The sequence below is a fragment of the Diabrotica undecimpunctata genome, chromosome 9 (assembly GCF_040954645.1).
Source record: "Diabrotica undecimpunctata isolate CICGRU chromosome 9, icDiaUnde3, whole genome shotgun sequence".
NCBI lineage: Eukaryota > Metazoa > Arthropoda > Insecta > Coleoptera > Chrysomelidae > Diabrotica > Diabrotica undecimpunctata.
This window is the reverse complement of record NC_092811.1, coordinates 121,531,544-121,552,799: the sequence shown is the minus strand read 5'-3', so window position 1 is coordinate 121,552,799 and position 21,256 is coordinate 121,531,544. Positions and strand designations below refer to the sequence as shown.

The following is a 21,256-nucleotide window of genomic DNA, read 5'->3' as shown; positions in this document are numbered from 1 at the left end:
AGTCCTGCTCTGAATCCAAATTGAACTTCACTCAGGTGTTCTTCTAATTTGATGTATATGCGCGAGTGAATGATAGTAAGGAGTAACTTAAGTACACTATTATTATTATTATTATTATATTACAAATAAGGGCAGAGGAGCGAGCTCCTATTATGCCCAAAAATCAAAAATAAAAAACATCCTTATAAAACAAATACCAATTATAAAGTTAAGTAAACATAAACAATTAAGTATATCATACAAAAGTTGAATGGTGAGACAATAAATAAATAAATAAATAATGCTGTCCAAGAAAAAAAATCCTATAAATAAAATAAACCACTGTCAAGTTTATTTTTAAAGATGTTAACACTAGTTGCCGATATGGTGTCTTGATCCAAATTGTTCCAGATATTAAAGATTCTATTTGGCAAGAAGTTCACCCTGAACCTTGTAGTAGTTTGTTCCCTTTTCAATTTGTATCGATGGCCTCTTAATCTTTCGTCTTGATTCATTTTGATGATGGCTCATCAAACTATTTAATTTATGTTCTTCACATATCTATCTTGGGCCTCATTTTCTTATGAATTATTTTGAATCGTATGTTGATATTTGCAACCAATAGGCTATGATCTGAGAAGATATCTGCGCCTGGATATGTTTTTGTTGAGGTGATAGAATTTCTAAACCTTTTGTTTATGTTTAACTAAACGCTAATAACATTTAAATAAAGGTAAGCAAAACAGATAAATATATGCGTATAAATTAATCAGCAGTAATTTGACCGTACTTATAATATGAATACTCCTTTGTTACAAAGAAAAATAAAGTATGGGAATGTTATAAATCACTTACAACGGGATTTAGTATCTCTGATGGTAAAACTCTCGGCTTTTGTGTCGAATAAAAGAAAACAATAAAATGTACTCACAGGTTCATATTGGCAGATTGGCACGTGTCTGTCGTGTCTCAGGTAAGGATGCAGTAGTTGTGACCATTCGGCGGTTGTGTCAACAGAAACACGCACACTATCATAGGTAATACACCGGCAGGATGATATCTACAGTCGGTTCACAATTTGTTGATAGCTCACTACAAGTTTAACCCTAATTAGAAAACTGAAATACAGAGAGGATAGGTAATACGATATAATAGTAAAAACCCACCTAAAACTGACGGTTTAAGACGTTTTCGGCTAACCCACCTTATATCTGAAGGAATACAATACCTTATAATCCTATTACGGGGGTATTTTGAATGATTAGAGATGAACAACCAGTGTCGTAGAGTATATGATTGAAACATTTATTTGAATTAAATAAATATATTTTTTTAAATTGTACTTATGTAAATTGTATTTTTTAATAAAACTTATTTATTTTATTCAAAAATAAAAAGTTTCTTGCCATTTGTAAAAGATACATTTATTTAATCAAGGAAAAAGGCGCCAAATGTCGCCTGGCAAAATTTCCAATGTGTTTTAAATGTATCCATTATTTTCGAATCCGGAGAAAACTAATAAATATTTTTGAAAAATTTAAACGCAGAATGAAAGATTACATTATTACTCAGGGCAGAAAGTCCCTGAAAACTTCTACAATGTTTATTTTTATATGTTATGTAACAGGGGTGAAAATAAAAGAGAAAATATAGTATAATTTTTAATTGAAAATATTGCATGCAAAAGAAACTTTTTATTTATTCTAAAAAATATTTCATTCTGCCTTTAAATTTTTCAAAAATGCTTTTTAGTTTTCTCAGGATTTGAAAAAAAAAATGGATACATTTAAAACACATTCAACATTTTGACAGGCGACATTTTGCGCCTTTCCCCTTTAATACCTTACGATTACAACTACTATTACTTACCTTATATAATTACGATTAAAAAACTATTCAAATTCAAAATAAATAGGATCAACTTCGGAATCCGAGTCGTCTTGAGGGTTAATAATCTCTACGGTCGCATCAATTATGTTATCAAGATCCCACATTTTTTGTTCTTCTTCTATTACATGTCTTACTGCATCTTTCCAGTTTTGTTTTGTAATATGTTATAAAGACTCGTATAACAATTCACGTACAGCTTGTATTTTATATGACGTATTTTTTCTAGCCACATAACTTTTCATTTGTGCCCAAATGAGTTCAATTGGATTTATTTCGCAGTGGTAGGGTGGAAGTCTAAAGACTGTGATGTTTCGCCCTTCCGCCATTTTGTCAACTACGTATTTCTTGAACTTAGATTTGTGTTGCCGGGCAATTTTTAAAAGTTCTGCTTTTACCATTCCATCTTCGTAAGGCAGATACTTATTCCGCAGCCAGTCAAGAATATCCTGTTTCTTCCACGCATTCGTTAGAAGTCTTTCTACTAGTCGTGAATGATAAGGTGCATTATCTAATACTATAATTGAATTTGGTGGTATGTGTTCAATCATTTGCTCAAAATACTCTTCGAAAACATCAGCTGTCATCTCCTCGTGATAGTCTTTTGTGCTTTTGGAATGAAATTTCAACAAACCATGCTTAACAAATCCTTTTTCACTGCCAATGTGAGAAATTATTAATCTACTGCCTTTACCAGAAGGTGGGGAGATACCAGTAGACCAACCTTTCATAAAGGCTTGCCTGGAGCTTAATATATTTTTATCTGACCAAATTTTTTTTAGAGTATGACCTGAGTTTACCCACGTTTCATCCTGGTAGAAGATGGGCCTTTCTTCAGCCCGGAATTTTCGTATGAATCTTAGATAATTTTTTCTCCAACATCATCTTCTCCTCCCTGTCAATCAAAAGTGATTTTCGGTCTGATTTCTCCCACCGGAAATTTAATTCTTTTAAAACTTGCCACAATTTAGTTCGTCCGATATGAGGCAAATCTGGGTCGTCTCTAACTTCTTGTAAAATTTTGTTTAGGTTTGGTATTTCTTTTTTGAAAAAAAAATCCATGAATTTTCCTTCGAATACCATTTTTGGCAAATTCATCAATTTCAATAGGCTTTTTCCCTCTCTTTAAGTTTTCGTTTGTGTTTGGGTTAGCTATACCGTGTTTTTTTCTTTCTGATAGGAACCTATATAAAGTTGACTCTCCTACGCCAGTCATGTTGGCACAACTTTCGACTATGTTGCGAACAGTGTTTGTGGGATTCTGAGAAACCAGAGCATCGTGAACATTCAGGACAATAGTCTTCTCTCTTGGTGAATAGACAGACTTACTGACTGTACGCAACAGTACCGGTGTAAAACTTGATGATGAAGCCATCACAAACAATCCAACAAAACGAGCACGAGCGAAAGGTACGTATATGTTCGTAGGTATATGGAATAAAAAATCACTCACGCACTGCATATAATTCGCAAAAAAAATATTTGAGACGCTAATTACTGCCGTAGACGCGGAAACACCGACGAGCCGTAAATTACATGCGACCAAAAACGTACTAAACAAAAAAAATTGTTTTCGTTCGTAATAACTTCACCCTTTCAAGTTAAGTTTCGAATATAATTATATTATTAAAAATCTGGGGAATTCCATCTTAATTATCTTGCAACGAATAGTACCTTCGGATATGAATTCCAGGTTTTCTAGTAAAGTGATTAAACGCGAAGATTAGTATAGAAATATCCAAAGAGATAAGGTATTCTTATTTACAAAATTGTTAATGGTTAAATTCTTATTTTTATTAATATAATATAATAACCAACATTAGTCGTGAAAGTTTTAATTGTTTTTTTGCTAATATATTAGTATTAAAATATTATCAATATTATATATAACAGTATTAAAACATTATATTATTATTTAATGAATAAACACCTTAGGAACGCTTATGATTTACGACCGTTTTATGAGTTTGAGGCATATTTCGTGCTCTCAACAATTTGTGAACGAAGAATAGTGAACTCAACGGCCAGATATATGCAGCTTTAATGTAAGATGCAATAGGCAATATGCAACTTACATTATGCCGGCTACAAGATACGATACGATATGCGAAGTAGGATGTATGGAGGCAAACAGAAGTGTCATCAAGTCAATAATTAATAAAAAAAATTGAAATTAGCGGGTCAGTTGCAAGACATAATCTGAATAAACGACTTACCGCCAAGTTGACCTGCTTAACTCGAAATCTGGTACACAAATAAAGTAATAGTTTTCGAAATACGTATCAGAGCTAAAATTTTCTCTAAAGAGGAGATTGTTTTTTGCCCATGCGAGATTACTTTAGGAGAATTGTACTTTAGAATTGTGGAGCGACTGGGGTGAAAGGGACTAAATTGATTTTCGGAGGTTTTTTAGAAATCCAGAGAATTATACCTGTTCTTAGAAGTGAAGGGTTAGTCGAGAGACAAAACGCACAAGCTATTGACTTGTTTCTGAGAAGGAAAAGGAACACAGAGAACCATGATTTGCCCTCGATATGCCAATTAGAAAGCATAGCGTAATTCTTTTAAGGATTTGTTAACCATGGGAGTAACTAAAGGAATTTTGTGAGGGCAAAAAAATTGGAAGAATTTGCGGGATGATTGAACATGTTTCACCCTTAACACTTTTCTTAGTTCTCTTAGAGTTCTTTCTAACTCCTTCTCTAGTTCTATATTAGCTTAACTACAAAACTATTACAACTCAACAACATTCAAAAGTTGTCTAACTAAAGTAGTTAGGGAACTACTAAGTTCCTAAAACTAAAGCTTTTTCCTAGGTTCCGCCTCGTCAGCTGATCAGCGCTCCTTTCACAGTTGTCCGCTACGATCCTGGACGGTGTTTTCAATTGGCTCCGTGCGGTTTATGACGGGGATGTTGATAGAATAGTGATGCATATAATACTGATGCACAAGGTGCCTCTGAACCACAACTTAAAAAGTCACTATAACTTTTTTAGTTATAGGAGATTTTACCGCCAAAATCGGCGAACGTAAATGTAGATTCATAGCAGGACCATTACGGTCCTGCGGTCCGGCTTTTTAACTTCTTTCTCTCCAACCATAAACAGCCATTTATGCATAGAAATCATTCAAATAAATAGCAAGCCTAGAAAAATGATCTTCAAACATTTTTAACTAAAACTTGTCCAATTACTTTTATTATCAGAGTAAATACTCTCTTCAATATCTTCAATATTATTACTTAATATAGTAAATGAGACGTGGTAATTAAAATATCTATTTATGCTTTCTTTTTTTAGAACTGCTTGAAAGACATAGATCTGTGTTTCAAAACTGACTATCCAGTGGATCTCATACCGAAAATTTACTTCAGGAAAGCGGATTGTTTCGTCGAGACTGGCCAAAAAGACGATTTCGATAAATGTGTCGGGGAAATACAAAAGTTTCTCAGCATAACATTAGTCGACGATAGAGGTAAGTCAAGTCATTGAGCATTTTCAAAATCAAGACGAGATTCTCTGTAAGTATTACACTAGACCCATATAGCGAAGAGATCGCGAAACTCTATCAAGAAAAGGAAGAATATGTTGGACATGTACGTCTTCAACTAATTCACTACATTGTTGGCACTTCTTGTCCTACAATTTGTTTGTTCGGTCTGAAGCTGGCTTGTTCCTTTCTTAACATTGGTACCACACTGTTAGTCATTCGGTTCGTTTAGAATTATTGCTGTTAATTTACTTATTGTATCCTCTCCAGTTTTCGTAAGTCCCGTTTTCCATTCTTTAGGGAATTTTTCCTCTCTCCAGGTCCTTCGGAAGAGTTGTTTGATTATCTTAATTCTTAGTTCGTAAATATTAGTTTACATTTTGTTTATATTTTGTGCATCTTCTGGTAGTGTTGGGGCTGCTCTTAGAGACTCACTGAAATATTCATGCCATCTTTTGACTGGTTCCTATACCGGGCTATAAAAATAGCTGAAAATATTTTTGTATTTTCACTAATAAAATTCACTAATTAATGCTCGCAATAATTCATTTTTGTATCTACAGCTTGCACTATAAAGGTTATTGGTTATCGATAACGTGTAATTTGTAAGTTGTAGAAAATAAAGAACTTCTGTCTCACTTTTAGATAAGCACTTCGAAAAATTAGAGCAGATGAAAAAGTCGAAGATAAAATGTAAACCCGCTGAGGTGCATCGTGATAATTTGAATGATCTTCCCGAATTTAGCGAAGGAGAAAGTACGAATTTCGCGTATGCCTCTTCAAAAATTAAAATGGAGTGAGTATTTATAATAATGTTTTAATAACACAAATATAAGTTATTAAAATTGAATGTCGACTTCAAATGTATATGTATCAAATAAAAAATACTTTCACACCAGCGTTTGTTCTTTTAGGTTATTAATTTTTTTCCGTGTTTTTTAGTTACGATAAAGAAAAAGGCCGTCACGTGGTTGCAGCGAAAAACATCACGAAAGGAGAAGTTTTGTTCATAGAAAAAGCTTTTATATTTGCTCCAGTTTTCAAAGAAAGCAAAGAATTTTATTCGTTCAAGTGCTATAGCTGTTTGAAAGATATCATCAGTAGTGTTCCGTAAGTATTAAATAATGCTAGTTTGTCTATAGAAATCGTAAGATTTACTGGTTGGCATAATACTAAGTGTATTTTTTTTCCCTCATCAAAACGACCCTCTTCCTTTTTTCTTCAGAGTTATCATCTTCTAAAACACAATTTTTTAATCGATCCTTTCTCATTATTCCCCCAGTGCTAAAGTTCCATAATCACGGCGAAGAATGTAAAACAAATCAAAACTCGAAAAGAAATTATCGACATAGATAACACAGAGCGCCGGTGATTTCATTGATTGTGTTAGAGCAAGAACAACTTTGCCCTATCAATCCTAAGGATTCTTCTTTTTGTGAAAAAGTATGCTGCCTAAAAGTATCATCACCCCCATAAACTATGAAATCGTACGCAAACCCTGAAATGCCGGCTCTAACAAATATTTTAAAACCCCATTTTTTTGGTTTTGATTTTATGTACTGTCGTTGTGAACCAGCCTTTTTCCCTTTATAAGGGACCATCATCTCGTCGATATTCTGGCGTTTTTCTTCTACAATACAACAATTTCTTCTCACTATGTCCAAAACTGGGCGAATTCGGTAGTATTGATCGTTGTTTATATGATCGTTATTAGCGAAGTTAATATACCGGCGAATTTTCTGATACTGTTTGAGAGGCATTATTTCTGATATTTTATCGTATCTGAAGTTTACACTGCAGTAGTCCAAGTATGATGGCATCGCTATGAAGTCACTTATCTCATCTTTAGTAACAACGCTTATCGATTTGCCTGTTTGCTGAACCTAATAAAGGTTTGTATTGTTGACAATCAACTCTTAATAGATCGTCTGAAAAAAACATTTTGAAATATTCTAATGATGACTTTAATTCATCCACAGAAAAGTTATTTTCAGGAATAGTCACAGGATATTAAAATTTTTCTTTCGTCCAGTGGTATTCAATCAAATTCTGTCGTTTCGTGCGTTTACTTTGTAGTTTGCTTTTAAGTTGGTTAATATTGTCGTTAATCTATGTAGATGGTCCAGGTATCTGATGTTGTGATCGTGTTTTTAGAGGACTCAAAGCAGATTTAGGTATACTGCAAATAGATTTAGGCGTACTATAAGCAGATTTATGTGTTAATAGCTCTGGTTTTGAATGTTCAGTTTCGGATACTGAATCTGTATCTGATAATGTATCAAAAATCTCTTGAACTTCAGAATATAAACTTTCGACTTCAGAACTTTCATCTGTTTCAGAACTTTGAGTTCTAGATGGTTTAGTATAACTTTCATTTTCTTCATCGCTCGAATCATCTATATCAGATGAAGGTGGTGGAAGTAATGCCAAAATTTTTTCGGACCTTGATGATGTCATATTGGTATTTCGCTGAAACCAAGGAAACACTATATTTATATAAAATATTTCACAATACTGAATATGTGGCAAAGTAGATTATGGGATACAAAACAAAAATGCTCCTTTATGCTGTACCTTTGGCAAAGTAGATTATAGGATACAGCTTAAAAAATGTTTCGATATTGTCACTTTTGGATATTTATATATAAATATTCATATATGTATGATCACAACGCATCATCATACTACAACTTCACCTCCTATATTAAAACAAAATACTTATTTTTACACTAATACTGAATAAAACTTACCAGCCTTTTTCTAATCGACGTTCACTAGGCAACCATCTTATAAACAATTGTGACTAACTTTGAATGATCACTATAGATGGCAGTACTATTAGCTTTCTGAGTTTAGTAGACGTATAGGCAACACAATTAACAGACAATAGTGAGTAAATGATTTAAGAGATAGACAATTTGAATATTTGAAAATGACGTAGCCTATAAGATACAAATCCAAATTAAGGGTTAACTCGTTTTTAGCACAAATAAACTCTGTAATTATATAAATTGGTATAATAAATATAAATTGGTATTATATCATTGTTCAAAAAATATACATAATAAGCTAGTAAAATGTTTATAATATATAAATCCAACTTATGTGTTTGTAAAAATATGCAAATTTTGAACTACTACTCCGATAACGTTATTTATATACAGTGAACGGCTAAATTATGGAATATTATCATTATTTCGAGAACCGTCGAGTTTTGAGGGAAATCCCGAAACAGGTTAATTTTTGTCATAAAATAATTATCTTATAACGTACATAGAGTAGGGATGACGTCACCGGTGTGGGTGTAGTGACATAACCGTTAATTTTTTTAAATAGAAATCGGTATAATGCGACACCTCATTTAAACGAGAATTTAAGTCTCTATTTAACGACATTACATTTTTAACTAAAATATCTTTTTAAGTGTACAAAAATAATTTTTTTTAATTTAAATTCACCTAAATTACAACTAATGATTTAATTCATAATGTACTTTAAGGTAACCAAATTATGCATAACAATTATTTTAAATTAAATGTTTGAAATGCCATCCATCGGTTCCTGCCATAACTGTATGAATTAAATACTTAAAAAAGCAAAAATAATAATGGATACAAAAAGTTATCTCATAAACACTGAAAGTTTTTGTCAAATGTTAATTCAAGCAAGTGATAGTGGCATAGTTACTGTAATATTTATTGACGTAAATGATTGACGTTTATGTTTTGATTTTGTGAATTTTCATCAATTGTCAATTGTAATTTTTACTTTTGAATACTAAATTATGGCTCACCTAAATGAAACACAACGCATAGAAATATTAATTCTTAGCGGATGCGAAGATAAAAAAAGAACACAGAACGAGGTATGCAATTTATTCAACGCAAAATATCCAGACATACCCATCAGCCAATCAACAGTAAGTAAAATAGTCCGAAAATTTGGAGAAACTGGGCACGTTAAACATATTCCAAACGCTGGGCGTCCTAAAATTGAAGACAATGTGAACCTTGATATTTTATTAAATGTACATGACAATCCTCACAGTAGTTCAACACAAATGGGTGAATATGCTGGAGTTTCCCAACGATCGGTATTACGTATTTAAAACAAAGAAAAATACCATCCCTACAAAATTCAACTACATCAGGAATTAAACGACGACAAATTTTCTGAAATTATGCAGGATTTATGTATCCGCAATCCACATTTCATCAATCAAATCCTTTTTTCCGATGAAGCCACATTTTTTATACATGGTACCGTGAATCGTCAAAATTGCAGATATTGGAGTCAAGAAAACCCACATTGGATGACTGAGTCACACACGCAATATCCTCAGAAAGTAAATGTATGGGCAGGGATCATTAATGACAGAATCATTGGCCCATTTTTTCTTTGAAGAAAATCTAACAGGAGAACGTTATTTAACTTTTTTGAGAAATCAACTTATACCTGTCCTTGCTAACATGTATCAAAATGCCAATAATCCAAATTTACCTAGTGAAAATATCTGGTTTCGACAAGATGGAGCCCCTCCGCATTACGCACGTGAAGTACGTCAATTTTTAAATCATTGCTTTCCCAGGAGGTGGATCGGAAGACGAGGTGTTTTAGAGTGACCAGCAAGGTCGCCAGATCTAACACCTCTAGACGTTTTCCTTTGGGGTTACATAAAATCAAAAGTTTATGTCAATAGACCCCAAAACTGACAGGACTTGAAAGATAGAATTAGGCATGAAATAAGTCTAATTACCCCAGAAGTCATCCGAAATGTACTTGATGAATGTGTCCGTAGATTCGTATATTGTCAAGAAACCGATGGATGGCATTTCGAACATTTAATTTAAAATAATTATTATGCATAATGTGGTTACTTTAAAGTACATTATTAATTAAATCATTAGTTGTAATTTAGTTGAATTTAAATAAAAAAAAAAAAAATGTTTTTGTACCCTTAAAAAGATATTTTAGTTAAAAATGTAATGTCGTTAAATAGAGAATTAACTTCTCGTTTAAATGAGGTGTCGCATTATATCGATTTCTATTTAAAAAAATTAACGATTACGTCACTACACCTACACCAGTGACATCATCCCTACTCTATGTACGTTTTAACACGGGTATTTTATAACAAAAATCGACCTGTTTCGGGATTTCCCTCAAAACTCGACGGTTCTCGAAATAATGATAATATTCCATAATTTAGCCGTTCACTGTATAAATATTTAATACATAGACAATATTTACGATTCATTACAAATTTTTGATTTTATTACTCCAGATTTATAAATGTTTTCAATGGTGTAAACTTTATGGTGATGATATAATAACCTGTAGATGGCGATACTTGTTCAACTGCACGGAGCGAATATAATTGTTGTCAATGTTTATTCCTTTTTTCCTTCTTATTGGTTTCTGTTATTGTCAATATCTATATTCCTGTAGCTTCGTATACTCCTTGTTTCTAGTCTCCATGTGACTACATTTTCTAACATTTTTATCTATCTTTTTTGTCGTTTTATCATCATTTGCGTTATCTTTTTTTTTATTTTTTGAGTCCTTTATGACCATTCTATTCTCATCTCGGTTTCCTCTTGGCCTTTTATCGTCCATTTTTGGGCATAGGCCTCTCCCAACTCCTCCATCGATCTCTATCCTGAGCAACATACTGCCAATTTGTTCCGGGATTTTTTTGAGGTCATAACTTAAAAATGGAATTCTTTATACAGGGTGTTTCAAAAAAAAGGTAACCCCGTCTCTAGGGTAAGTAAAAAAACTGAAAAATAATTGGGGTTTGCTTAGTAAAAAATTTTTGTAACGCCATCCGTTTTCAAGATACAGGGCGTTGAAGAAAAAAAATTTTACGCATTTTTTACGATTTTGCCGAAACTACTGGCAACATTGTAATGAAATTTTATACGAATATGTTTTGGAAGCTGATACATCCCATGAATTTGTTTTTATATCTGATTCTCATAGAGGGCGCTAGTTACACGGATCGTACTAAGAATTAGTCAATATAACTTTTTTAGGAGTATAATTATTAAACAAAATTTCAAGTAAACTTAAACATCATTCAATTTTACACGAAAAAGGTACTCTTGGTAAAACTCGATACTGTGTACCGTTTTCGGAATATTTTGATTTGAAAATTATGAAGTAATAATTGATGCTGGTAGTAATGATAAAGTTCTAATAGGTATACCTCTATTTTCTTCAAGTGTGCCATGGAAATCTGACATTTATTGATTGTTATGACGATAAATCAACAATAATTAGAGTTTTGAAACCTTGTTATTTGTAAAATCAAATCAAAATGTTCTCAAATGTTGAATACACTGACATGTTATTAACCTTAGGCGCATGTTTAGGATGTTCTAGTGCAGCTGTGACACGTTATGCAGAAAAGTTTCCTAGAAGAAACTTACCAAGTAAAAAAAACATTTAGAGCCGTTGAACGACGTTGTCGAGAAACTGGGAATGTGAGACCAAATAAAATAAATTCTGGTACACCAAGAACAACAAGAACAATTAATAAAGAAAATAATATTTTAAATTTACTTGGTCAAGATCCAACAGTTAGCGTAAGGAATATAGCAAGACATACAGATACTTCTTCTTCAAGTACTTGGCGGATACTTAAAGAACAGCAATTACATCCTTATCATTACAGACAAGTCCAAGAGCTCTTGCCAGATGATCTACCGGTTAGAATGGATTTTTGTGAAACATTGCAACAAAGGACAGCCCACAATCCAAATTTTTTAAAATGCATTCTTTTTACGGACGAGGCCACCTTTACGCGACAAGGTATGTTTAACTCCCATAATGCACACTACTGGTGTGATGAGAATCCACGAGTCAAAAGGGTATCACATTACCAACACTCATTTAAAGTTAATGTTTGGGCACCAAACTTTAGGTAACAAATTAATAGGTTATCATATTCTACCTGGAAATTTAAATGGTGATATGTATCTTGATTTTTTAAACAATTCCTTATTCGAGATATTAGAAGATTTAACGCTAAACGAGCGAAGATCTTTATTTTTTATGCACGATGGAGCTCCACCACACTTTGATAGAAGGTCTCGTAATCATTTTTCGAATCGATGGATTGGTAGAGGTGCAGAAGCTCCGATTCATTGGCCTCCTCGGTCATGCGATTTTAACCCTTTGGACTACGCAGTTTGGTCGTATATTAAGGAAAAAGTCTATGCTACAGAGGTAAATTCACGCCAAGAATTGGAAGAAAGAATTCAACGTCAATTTAATGACATCATAGCTTATCCCCTACCGTTTAGAAGGTTAATGGAATCTTTAGAAAAAAGAATAGACTTGTGTATTCGCGAAAACGGAGGACACTTTGAATACTTACTGTAATTGAATTTTATTTTATGTTCTTAGTCATTAATTTAATTTTCTTCTTGTGAGTTTTGTTTAATTACTAACTATTTTATACCAGCATCAATTATTACTTCATAATTTTCAAATCAAAATATTCCGAAAACGGTACACAGTATCGAGTTTTACCAAGAGTACCTTTTTCGTGTAAAATTGAATGATGTTTAAGTTTACTTGAAATTTTGATTAATAATTATACTCCTAAAAAAGTTATATTGACTAATACTTAGTACGATCCGTGTAACTAGCGCCCTCTATGAGAATCAGATATAAAAACATATTCATGGGATGTATCAGCTTCCAAAACATATTCGTATAAAATTTCATTACAATGTTGCCAGTAGTTTTTTACTAAGCAAACCCCAATTATTTTTCAGTTTTTTACCTACCCTAGAGACGGGGTTACCTTTTTTTGAAACACCCTGTATATGTTCACCCAAATTTCCTGAATAAATACCAATTGAATCAATTATTATTGAAGCATTGTTCGAAAGATTCGTGAACACGTCCGTATTATATTCTTCACGAAGTTCATAATTGTACGTTTCAGGTGTACCGGTTGTACGCTGTGCGTATACTGTAACGAGAAATGTAGGACGACCTCCTGGAACGAAGGCCACAAATGGGAATGCGAAGGAATGCAAGCCAATATTTGGTACGATTTAGGCATAGCTTTCCCAGCTTTCAAAGCCGTGTTGAAAGGAGTGAAGTCCGGTTTTCAGACTATAAAAGGCGACTGTAAAGAAGACTTGAAGAAATTCGGTGATAAAAATGATAATTATGCTTATTTTAATAGGTTGGTTTCGAATATTTATAAGAGTAAAAACGCTGCGCCGTATATTTTGGTAAGTTTTTTTTTTATTTTTAATATGTCTCTCTAAGTATAATTTAAAACTGAAATTTTGACTTCATACTTTGTATCCACATCCAAATTCACAATGTAAAAATATCATTACTATTCATACTAATACTAAGATTTTTATTTCCATTTTATTTGTTTTATATGAAATCGACACTTTCAGAGATTTCTCATTTTTACTAGAAGTGCCATCAATATTCTTTGAACCCAATTATGTAGTATTAGTAGTAGTAAGTACTATCAAAATCGTCTGGGAAGCTCTAAAAATGTTGCAAAAGAACCTTGGTCCATAATAACGATCTTCGAAATAAAACTAACACAGCTCAAACATTTTCTGTTCCAAACTTATGTATACTTCGTTAATGTGAATAAAAATATAACATCAACTATTTTGCCACAACAAGATACTATTTCCTATCTCTCCAATTCAAAAAAGGTCTCGAATTCATTCTTTATAAGACCAGTTGATAAATCTGAACGGATCCAAACAATCAATAGTATCAAAAGCAAATCTTCCTGTAGTACTGATGGACTATACATAAAAATTTTCCTAAATCTCCCAAAACCTCTCGCCTGTTGTTTCTTGGTCTCCAGTTTGTTAATCTCTGTGTCCATTTTTCGGGATTATCTCGGGCAACATGTCCGACCCATTGCCACTTGAGCTTTCACAGTGGTATATCTTTATTCCTCAAGATAAAGCTTTACTTGCCGAAAGCTACCCAAGACAATTGTATGCGTCTTTTTATTTCGGCTCTTTAGTTTTCTTTGTCGATTTTAATGGTATGTCCAAGATATATATAGTGGTCTACATTTTCAAGACTGACATTGCCAATAACAATATATGTTTGTAAATTACTCATTATGTTTGTTTTCTGAAGGTTAATTTTAGGACCTATTTTATTTGACTGCTGATTTAATTCCTTGAGCATTTGCTCCAGTTCCTTGATATCTCTACTAAATAATACTATGTCGTCCGCAAACCTATAATGACTCAAACGTACACCATCAATGTTTAGACCTTTTTGCTCCCAGTCGAGCTGTTTGAATACATTTTCCATTGCTAAGGTAAAAAGCTTTGGTGAAATAGTAGACGCATTTTTTCAGTTTTTTTGTCTTCATTGATTTTGATGTGGAATGTGGTCTGTTCAAAAATGTTTTTAATAAGTGTAGTGTACCGTGAGTCTATTCGAACATCCCTCAGGGCTGACAAAAAGGATCAAGTTTTAATACTATCGAAAGCCGTGTGAAAGTCAATAAATGCCATATGTAGAGGTACATTATATTCTGTGGTTTTTTCTACCAGTGTTCTAATGGTTTGTAAGTGATCGTTAGTACCAAACCCTTTTCTAAATCCCGCCTGTTCAACCGGTTGATATAAATCAAGTTTTTGTGTTATGCGGTTGGTTATTATTCTTGTTAGCAATTTGTAGCTTTTTTATTTTTCATTTGCTATAAGGCATGTCTAATTTCCGAAGAATTTATTTTAGGGAGAGTTTCCGAGCCGACGTTTAGAATTGTTCTATGGTCTGTTCCGGGGTTCTGTATAGTAGATGTATACAGATTCTCATAGAACGTTTGTATTTCCTTGATTATTTGAGTTTTTTCCTTACCGTATTCCCCTGTTGGTTTTTGATTTGAGTTATCTTTGATTTCAATACTCTCATGTTTCTATTGGTTTAGATGGTTTGCAATATTTATTTTGTTTGATAGGCTCGCAAGTCTGACCTTATGCTCTTTTTAACTTTATTGTTGATAGCTTTATACTCTGGTGATTCTTTCGATGATCTTCTTCTTACTTCCATTAAATCCAGTGCTGTTTGTTTCAATTTCGTTTTTCTCGGATTTTTATTTTTACCACAGATCTTTTTTGCAGTTGATGTTATGTCATTCGTTAATTTTTGTGTTATTTCATTTATATCTTTCGTGTTGAATACTGGTAGAGGTTCTAGTCTCTTTTTTAGTTCACTTTGATATTCCTCTTGATTCATTTCGAGTGCTTTTATGTTTGGTAATTTATCCTGTGTTAATAATTTTCTTCTATCGAATTTCGTATTTACTTCTATTCGCACCAGATGATCTATGCAATATGAAACTAATCGATGATCACTACCAGTGTTGACAGAATTTAATACAGTAACATCTTTAGCAATGTTTTTGAAGTTAGAGAGAATAAAGTCAATTTTATTTTTTACTTTGCCGTCTGGGCTGTGCCACGTCCATTTTCTCTTCATCTTTTTCTTGTAGAATGTGTTTAAGCAGAATAGTTTTACTTTGCTGAGGAAATTTGCAAGCATATCCTAAGCAAAGCCTAAAGACAGTCATTATTATTCCTTTTCACAAGGGTGGTGAAAAATCGAATGTCTGCAACTATAGACCTATTGCCTTACTACCGGTCCTAACCAAAATTATTGAGACACTTATAAAAACACGATTTTGTCCTATTTCGTTGAAAACAACATTTTATCACAAAGTCAGTTCGGCTTTTTATGTAATACATGTACCAGTGATGCTACGTTTTCTGTACTACATGAGGTCGATCAAGCACTAAACAATAATCTTTACACTACCACTTTTTTGTGACTATGCCAAAGCTTTTGATTATGTAAATCACGACATTTTGATAAAAAAACTAAATTTCTTCGGAATTCGAGGTATTTCTTTAAATTGATTCCAATCTTACTTGAGGAATAGGAAACAACTAGTTAGAGCAAATGATACTGACTCTAGTCACAAAAGCATTGTATGTGGAGTACCACAAGGTTCAGTACTGTATCCTCTACTTTTCCTTATCTTTATAAATGACATCACTAACTTAAAAATCGATGGAAATTTTTTTCTTTTTGCTGATAATGCAAGTATCACTTGGAGGAACTCTAATATTGCAACTCTTCATGCAAATATAAGTTCTGATCTACTTAAAATAACCTGGTCCGGCTTTAATTTACTTCCTTTTAACGTGGATAAGACAGTAGCATTCATTTCATTTGCTATGAAGGCAAATGAATACCAACTACCCGTATTTCATGCCTTCGTCGACTATGAAAAGGCGTTTGATAGTATCGAGATGTGGGCCATAGAACAAGCTATTAATAGTTGTAGAATAGATTCGAGATATAAGCAACTAATACATAATATATATGAAAATGCAACTATGATCGTACAACTAGACGAAAATACAAATCCCATCCCCATTAAGAGAGGAGTGAGACAAGGAGACGTAATATCGCCAAAGCTTTTCAACCTAGCCCTAGAAGACGTCTTCAAAACTACAAATTGGTTTACCTATGGCATTAACGTTAATGGCAACAAGTTATACCACCTCAGATTCGCTGACGACGTAGTGATTATAGCGAGCACATTCGAGGAACTGCAAATTATGATGGGAGAACTAGCAGCCAGCTCCCAATACGTCGGTCTAAAAATGAATATGAAAAAAAAAAACAAAAATAATGACAAACACAGATGACCCCAGACGTATAACTATAAATGGCAGTGAGATAGAACAAATCCAGGAATATATCTACCTAGGCCAAATCCTGAGACTTGACAAAGAGAACCAAAGTGCGGAAATTACTAGAAGAGCAAGACTAACATGGGCAGGATTTGGAAAACTTAGTTGGATACTTAAGAACCGCAAAATACCCCAATATTTGAGGAGCAAAGTGTTCAACCAATGCATCCTTCCTATCATGACATATGGATGTCAAACCTGGACCCTAACCAAGGCAAACATGAATTAACTAGCCACAACAGAAAGAACAATGGAAAAAGCAATGTTAGGTATACGACTGTCAGATAAAAAGAGGAACGACTGGGTAAGATCCAAAACAAAAGTCGAGGACATAGCAACAAAAATTGCCAAACTTAAATGGAGCTCCGCGGGCCACACTGCTAGACAAAAAGACCAACGTTGGAATACTACAATACAACATTGGAGACCTTACGAAAGTAAACGACCAAGAGGAAGACCACAGATGAGATGGGTTGATGATATTAAAAGAATAGCCGGAACAAATTGGAAATATGTTGCTCAGGATAGAGACCGATGGAAGGAGTTGGGAGAGGCCTATGTCCAAACATGGACGACAGAAGGCTAAGAAGCAGAAGAAGATAGTAGCAGTATCCTATAAAGAAGCTCTTCAACCCTTGCTTCTTAATAACAGCCAGATCAGTATCGTTGATTCTGTAAAATTTCTTGGAATTTTTATAGATAGCAACCTTAAATGGTCCCTTCATATTGATTTGTTAATTAAGAAACTAGCCTCAGCCTGCTATGCAATAAGATCTGTTTCGAAAAAAATCAATTTAGCACCTTCAAAAATAACATATTTTCTTTGTTTGAGTCTCATCTTCGATATGGTCTTGTTTTTTTTTGGTTCTAGTACAGCTGCCCAATCTGATGTTACTTTTAAATTACATAAAGAGCAATACGGTATCATTTTTGCCTTAGTAGAATAACACATTGCAAAAGCTACTTCAAAAACCACGGGATTTTAACTCTTCCCTGTTTATATATTTTAGAAACTGTTTGCTAATTCGTAAACACCTTCATGTTTTTCCAGCAAGACCTAATAATTACTACTCCACCAATAATTCAACCTTTGATGAGTATTTACCGATCCTGTCCACTGAGTTAGTAAAGAAATTTATATTATATTCGACAAAAAAATATACAACCATCTCCCTTTGCAATTTAACTCTGCCTTTCCTAAAGTTCCGTAAAATGACAAAAGCTTATCTATCTGAAAGACCGTATTATTCAGTGAAAAAGCTTCTTAACGAATAACTAAGAAATTACAGTACGTTTATGTACAAGTAACTAGAGTATTTTTTATATATTTTTGGGTGTCACATGCAGCAACTGAAATCTATTAGTTCGTAAGGTTTTATTATGCAATTTGCAGTTTATTTAAATTTTGCAATGGATTGCTTTTATTTTGTGATATTGACGATTTATGTAATTTCAGTAAATTTTAAATTATTTTTATTTTACTGGCTTTTTTTAAGCTTGTCCATAAAATTGTACAATTTTCAGTGACAATAAAGCATATTTCTATTCTATTTTAAACACAAAACATTCATGTACCCCTTCTACATTTATTTTAAGGACTACCTTCACTTCTGTAGTAAATTTGTCCAGTTTCTTCCTGTAGATGCTCCTATATATACATTTCACATTTTTTGGGGTACTTCTGAAACTTCGGGAACTTTGGCAAGGTACTTTGGGAACTTCACTATATTAGACATAATTCAAGTAAATTCCATCTTTAAGATAGTGCTTCATCACAAATAGAATCACTGAAATCCTTGATTCTAAAGTAGTTAGTTTCTTATTTTAGTTGATTTTTCTGATTTCCATATGCTCAAGAACTTTTAAAAGTAATGAAAATATGGAACTCACAGTCAAATGACTTTTGACTTACAACCTAGTTTATAAATTATATTACATTACTGACAAATAACTGTCCTATATACTTACAAAAGTAACCAAAACAGCTTACATGTGTTTTAGAACATTTTTAACCAAATTCATTGGTTAAAGGATCGTAAAATAGCGATAGAGAAAGAAGAAGGCCAGTCGTATTTCGGCACAATTTTGGTTGTGAATATATTTGGAAGCGTATAAAAATTTGTTATAATATGTAATACAGAGTGTTTTTTTATTTCAGATGGCAGCCATCGTAGTAACTTATTTAAAAAAATACACAGACTTTTTCAAATGGTTTCTGAAGCAGAAAAATTGTCCGAAAAACGATCCCACTGTGCTCGTTCAATTCATCGGTGGTCTCATCACGAAACATATCGCTCAACTCTCGTGTAACTCCAGCATTATCGAACACTGGACGTACTCTTCGACAGATCTGCTTTTTCCGGATATTTTAATAACGATAGCCTGTGGAATGTTTCCATCCGTTAGTATTATGAATCATTCGTGCCGACCAAACGTAACGAACTTGTGAGTATACTTTCTTTTTGGGTTTGTGGGTTATTAAAAGGGAAGATTTTTTTTTGTTAGCTTTAGGCGTCTCGACAACCTAGGCCACTGACACAGGAACAATATTATTACATTACATTACAAGAATATACAGTAACATTACAATGAATAAATATTCACATTAAATACATTAAATATTGGTATAATTAATGATTATCAAATTCTAAACTGCATTTCTTTTTCCTAATTTCCTGGTAAAGCCTGGTTTCACAGAGGTAATTAATGACAGCCACCTTTATTACAGGATACGTTACTAAAGTACAAAATACTTCATGTCTAAAACAGGATTTATTTCTAATATTTTAAAGAAATCTTTTATTTTGACAAATGACATTAAATATTTTTGTATAATATAAATAACCTATAAATGCCCATAAGCTCCTATTTGTTAAAATTAAAAATTAAAATAAGATCATTGAATACAGTAAAATGTTCAATTTAATTAAATTTTGATTTAACGAATTTTATAATCCATAATACTCATATTACAATGTGGAAGAACCATTAGAGATAATGCTATATAGTTTAAATGGCGCAAATGATAAAGACATAGAGTTGTTACTTATTAATATTATCGGTATAACGAAAAACAATAATCATGAAGATTTACTAATTGAGAATAATAATAATACAAATAACAATATTCCTTAAATAAAAGAGAACACAACAAATTTGATCAAATATCCATATAAATAAAAGTGAAGTTAGATGTATGTCTCCCTTTTACACGTAATTTGACAGGTTACGTCATAAAAAGGGATCCTTAAATAAAAGTTCTCTGGCCTGTATTCGCGATTGAAAACAAAGTATCTGACCTCTAGCGGAATAAATTTAAACTACTAAAACTGGTATAAACAAACCAGACAGCTGTTGATTTGAATAGAATTATTAAATTTTTTTAGTAAATTTCAGCATTATGACTATGTCACAGTATATTGCCAAAGAATATTCTTTATAAAGCAATATACTGTGACTACGTTAAAGTATTTTAAATCAAATCGATATTGTTCTGTTCCTCAATGCAATTCAAGATCGACAAAAGATATTTCTCTATTTCTCTTTCCTAAACTGGAAAACTTGAGGAAAAAGAATAAAAAGAAAATACCACTATCATTAAGTCAATAACATACCAAGAATACATAATTTATTTTCTTGAATAACAGAAATACAAATACTTACCATGTTGGGATAGTATCGTGAGGTTTTTTCCTCATGATTTATTACGGAATCTTTTAAAGACAAATCATGTGCTATGATCTTTTTTAACAGGTGACTCTCCAAGTTAAGGTTGATTTCATGTAATCAAATGAACTATCTTACAATAAACTCAACAAGTTATTTATTTATGTTAATATATAATAAAGTACTTACATGTCACAAAATAGTATAAAATAAAAATTAACATATTAAAAACATAAGGCATAATATAAAATATTGCATATATTAGGTAGTAAGACAAACATTACACAAAACATTATACTCTGGGTTCCCAGGTATACACAAAATACGATTCTGGATTCATCAATACACAAGCCAGTTCCAAATATTTAAGTTAAAATTTAAGAATTCATCACTTGAAAACTGCTTCCCCTTCAACCAATGGTCTCTTTGTTTCACCACAATACTCAAAGATATCATTA

General features: G+C 32.6%; 1 protein-coding gene across 1 annotated transcript in view; it reads left to right on the top strand.

Moving 5' to 3' along the window:
• LOC140451367 (SET and MYND domain-containing protein 4-like) overlaps positions 1–21,256 on the top strand; it is a 60,218-nt gene that overhangs the window by 29,562 nt on the left and 9,400 nt on the right. The window contains exons 4-8 of the mRNA XM_072545127.1: positions 5,166–5,340; positions 6,001–6,151; positions 6,298–6,465; positions 13,313–13,607; positions 19,291–19,577. Of these exons, the coding sequence (XP_072401228.1) occupies positions 5,166–5,340; positions 6,001–6,151; positions 6,298–6,465; positions 13,313–13,607; positions 19,291–19,577 (1,076 nt within the window). The remainder of the gene's footprint in view (positions 1–5,165; positions 5,341–6,000; positions 6,152–6,297; positions 6,466–13,312; positions 13,608–19,290; positions 19,578–21,256) is intronic.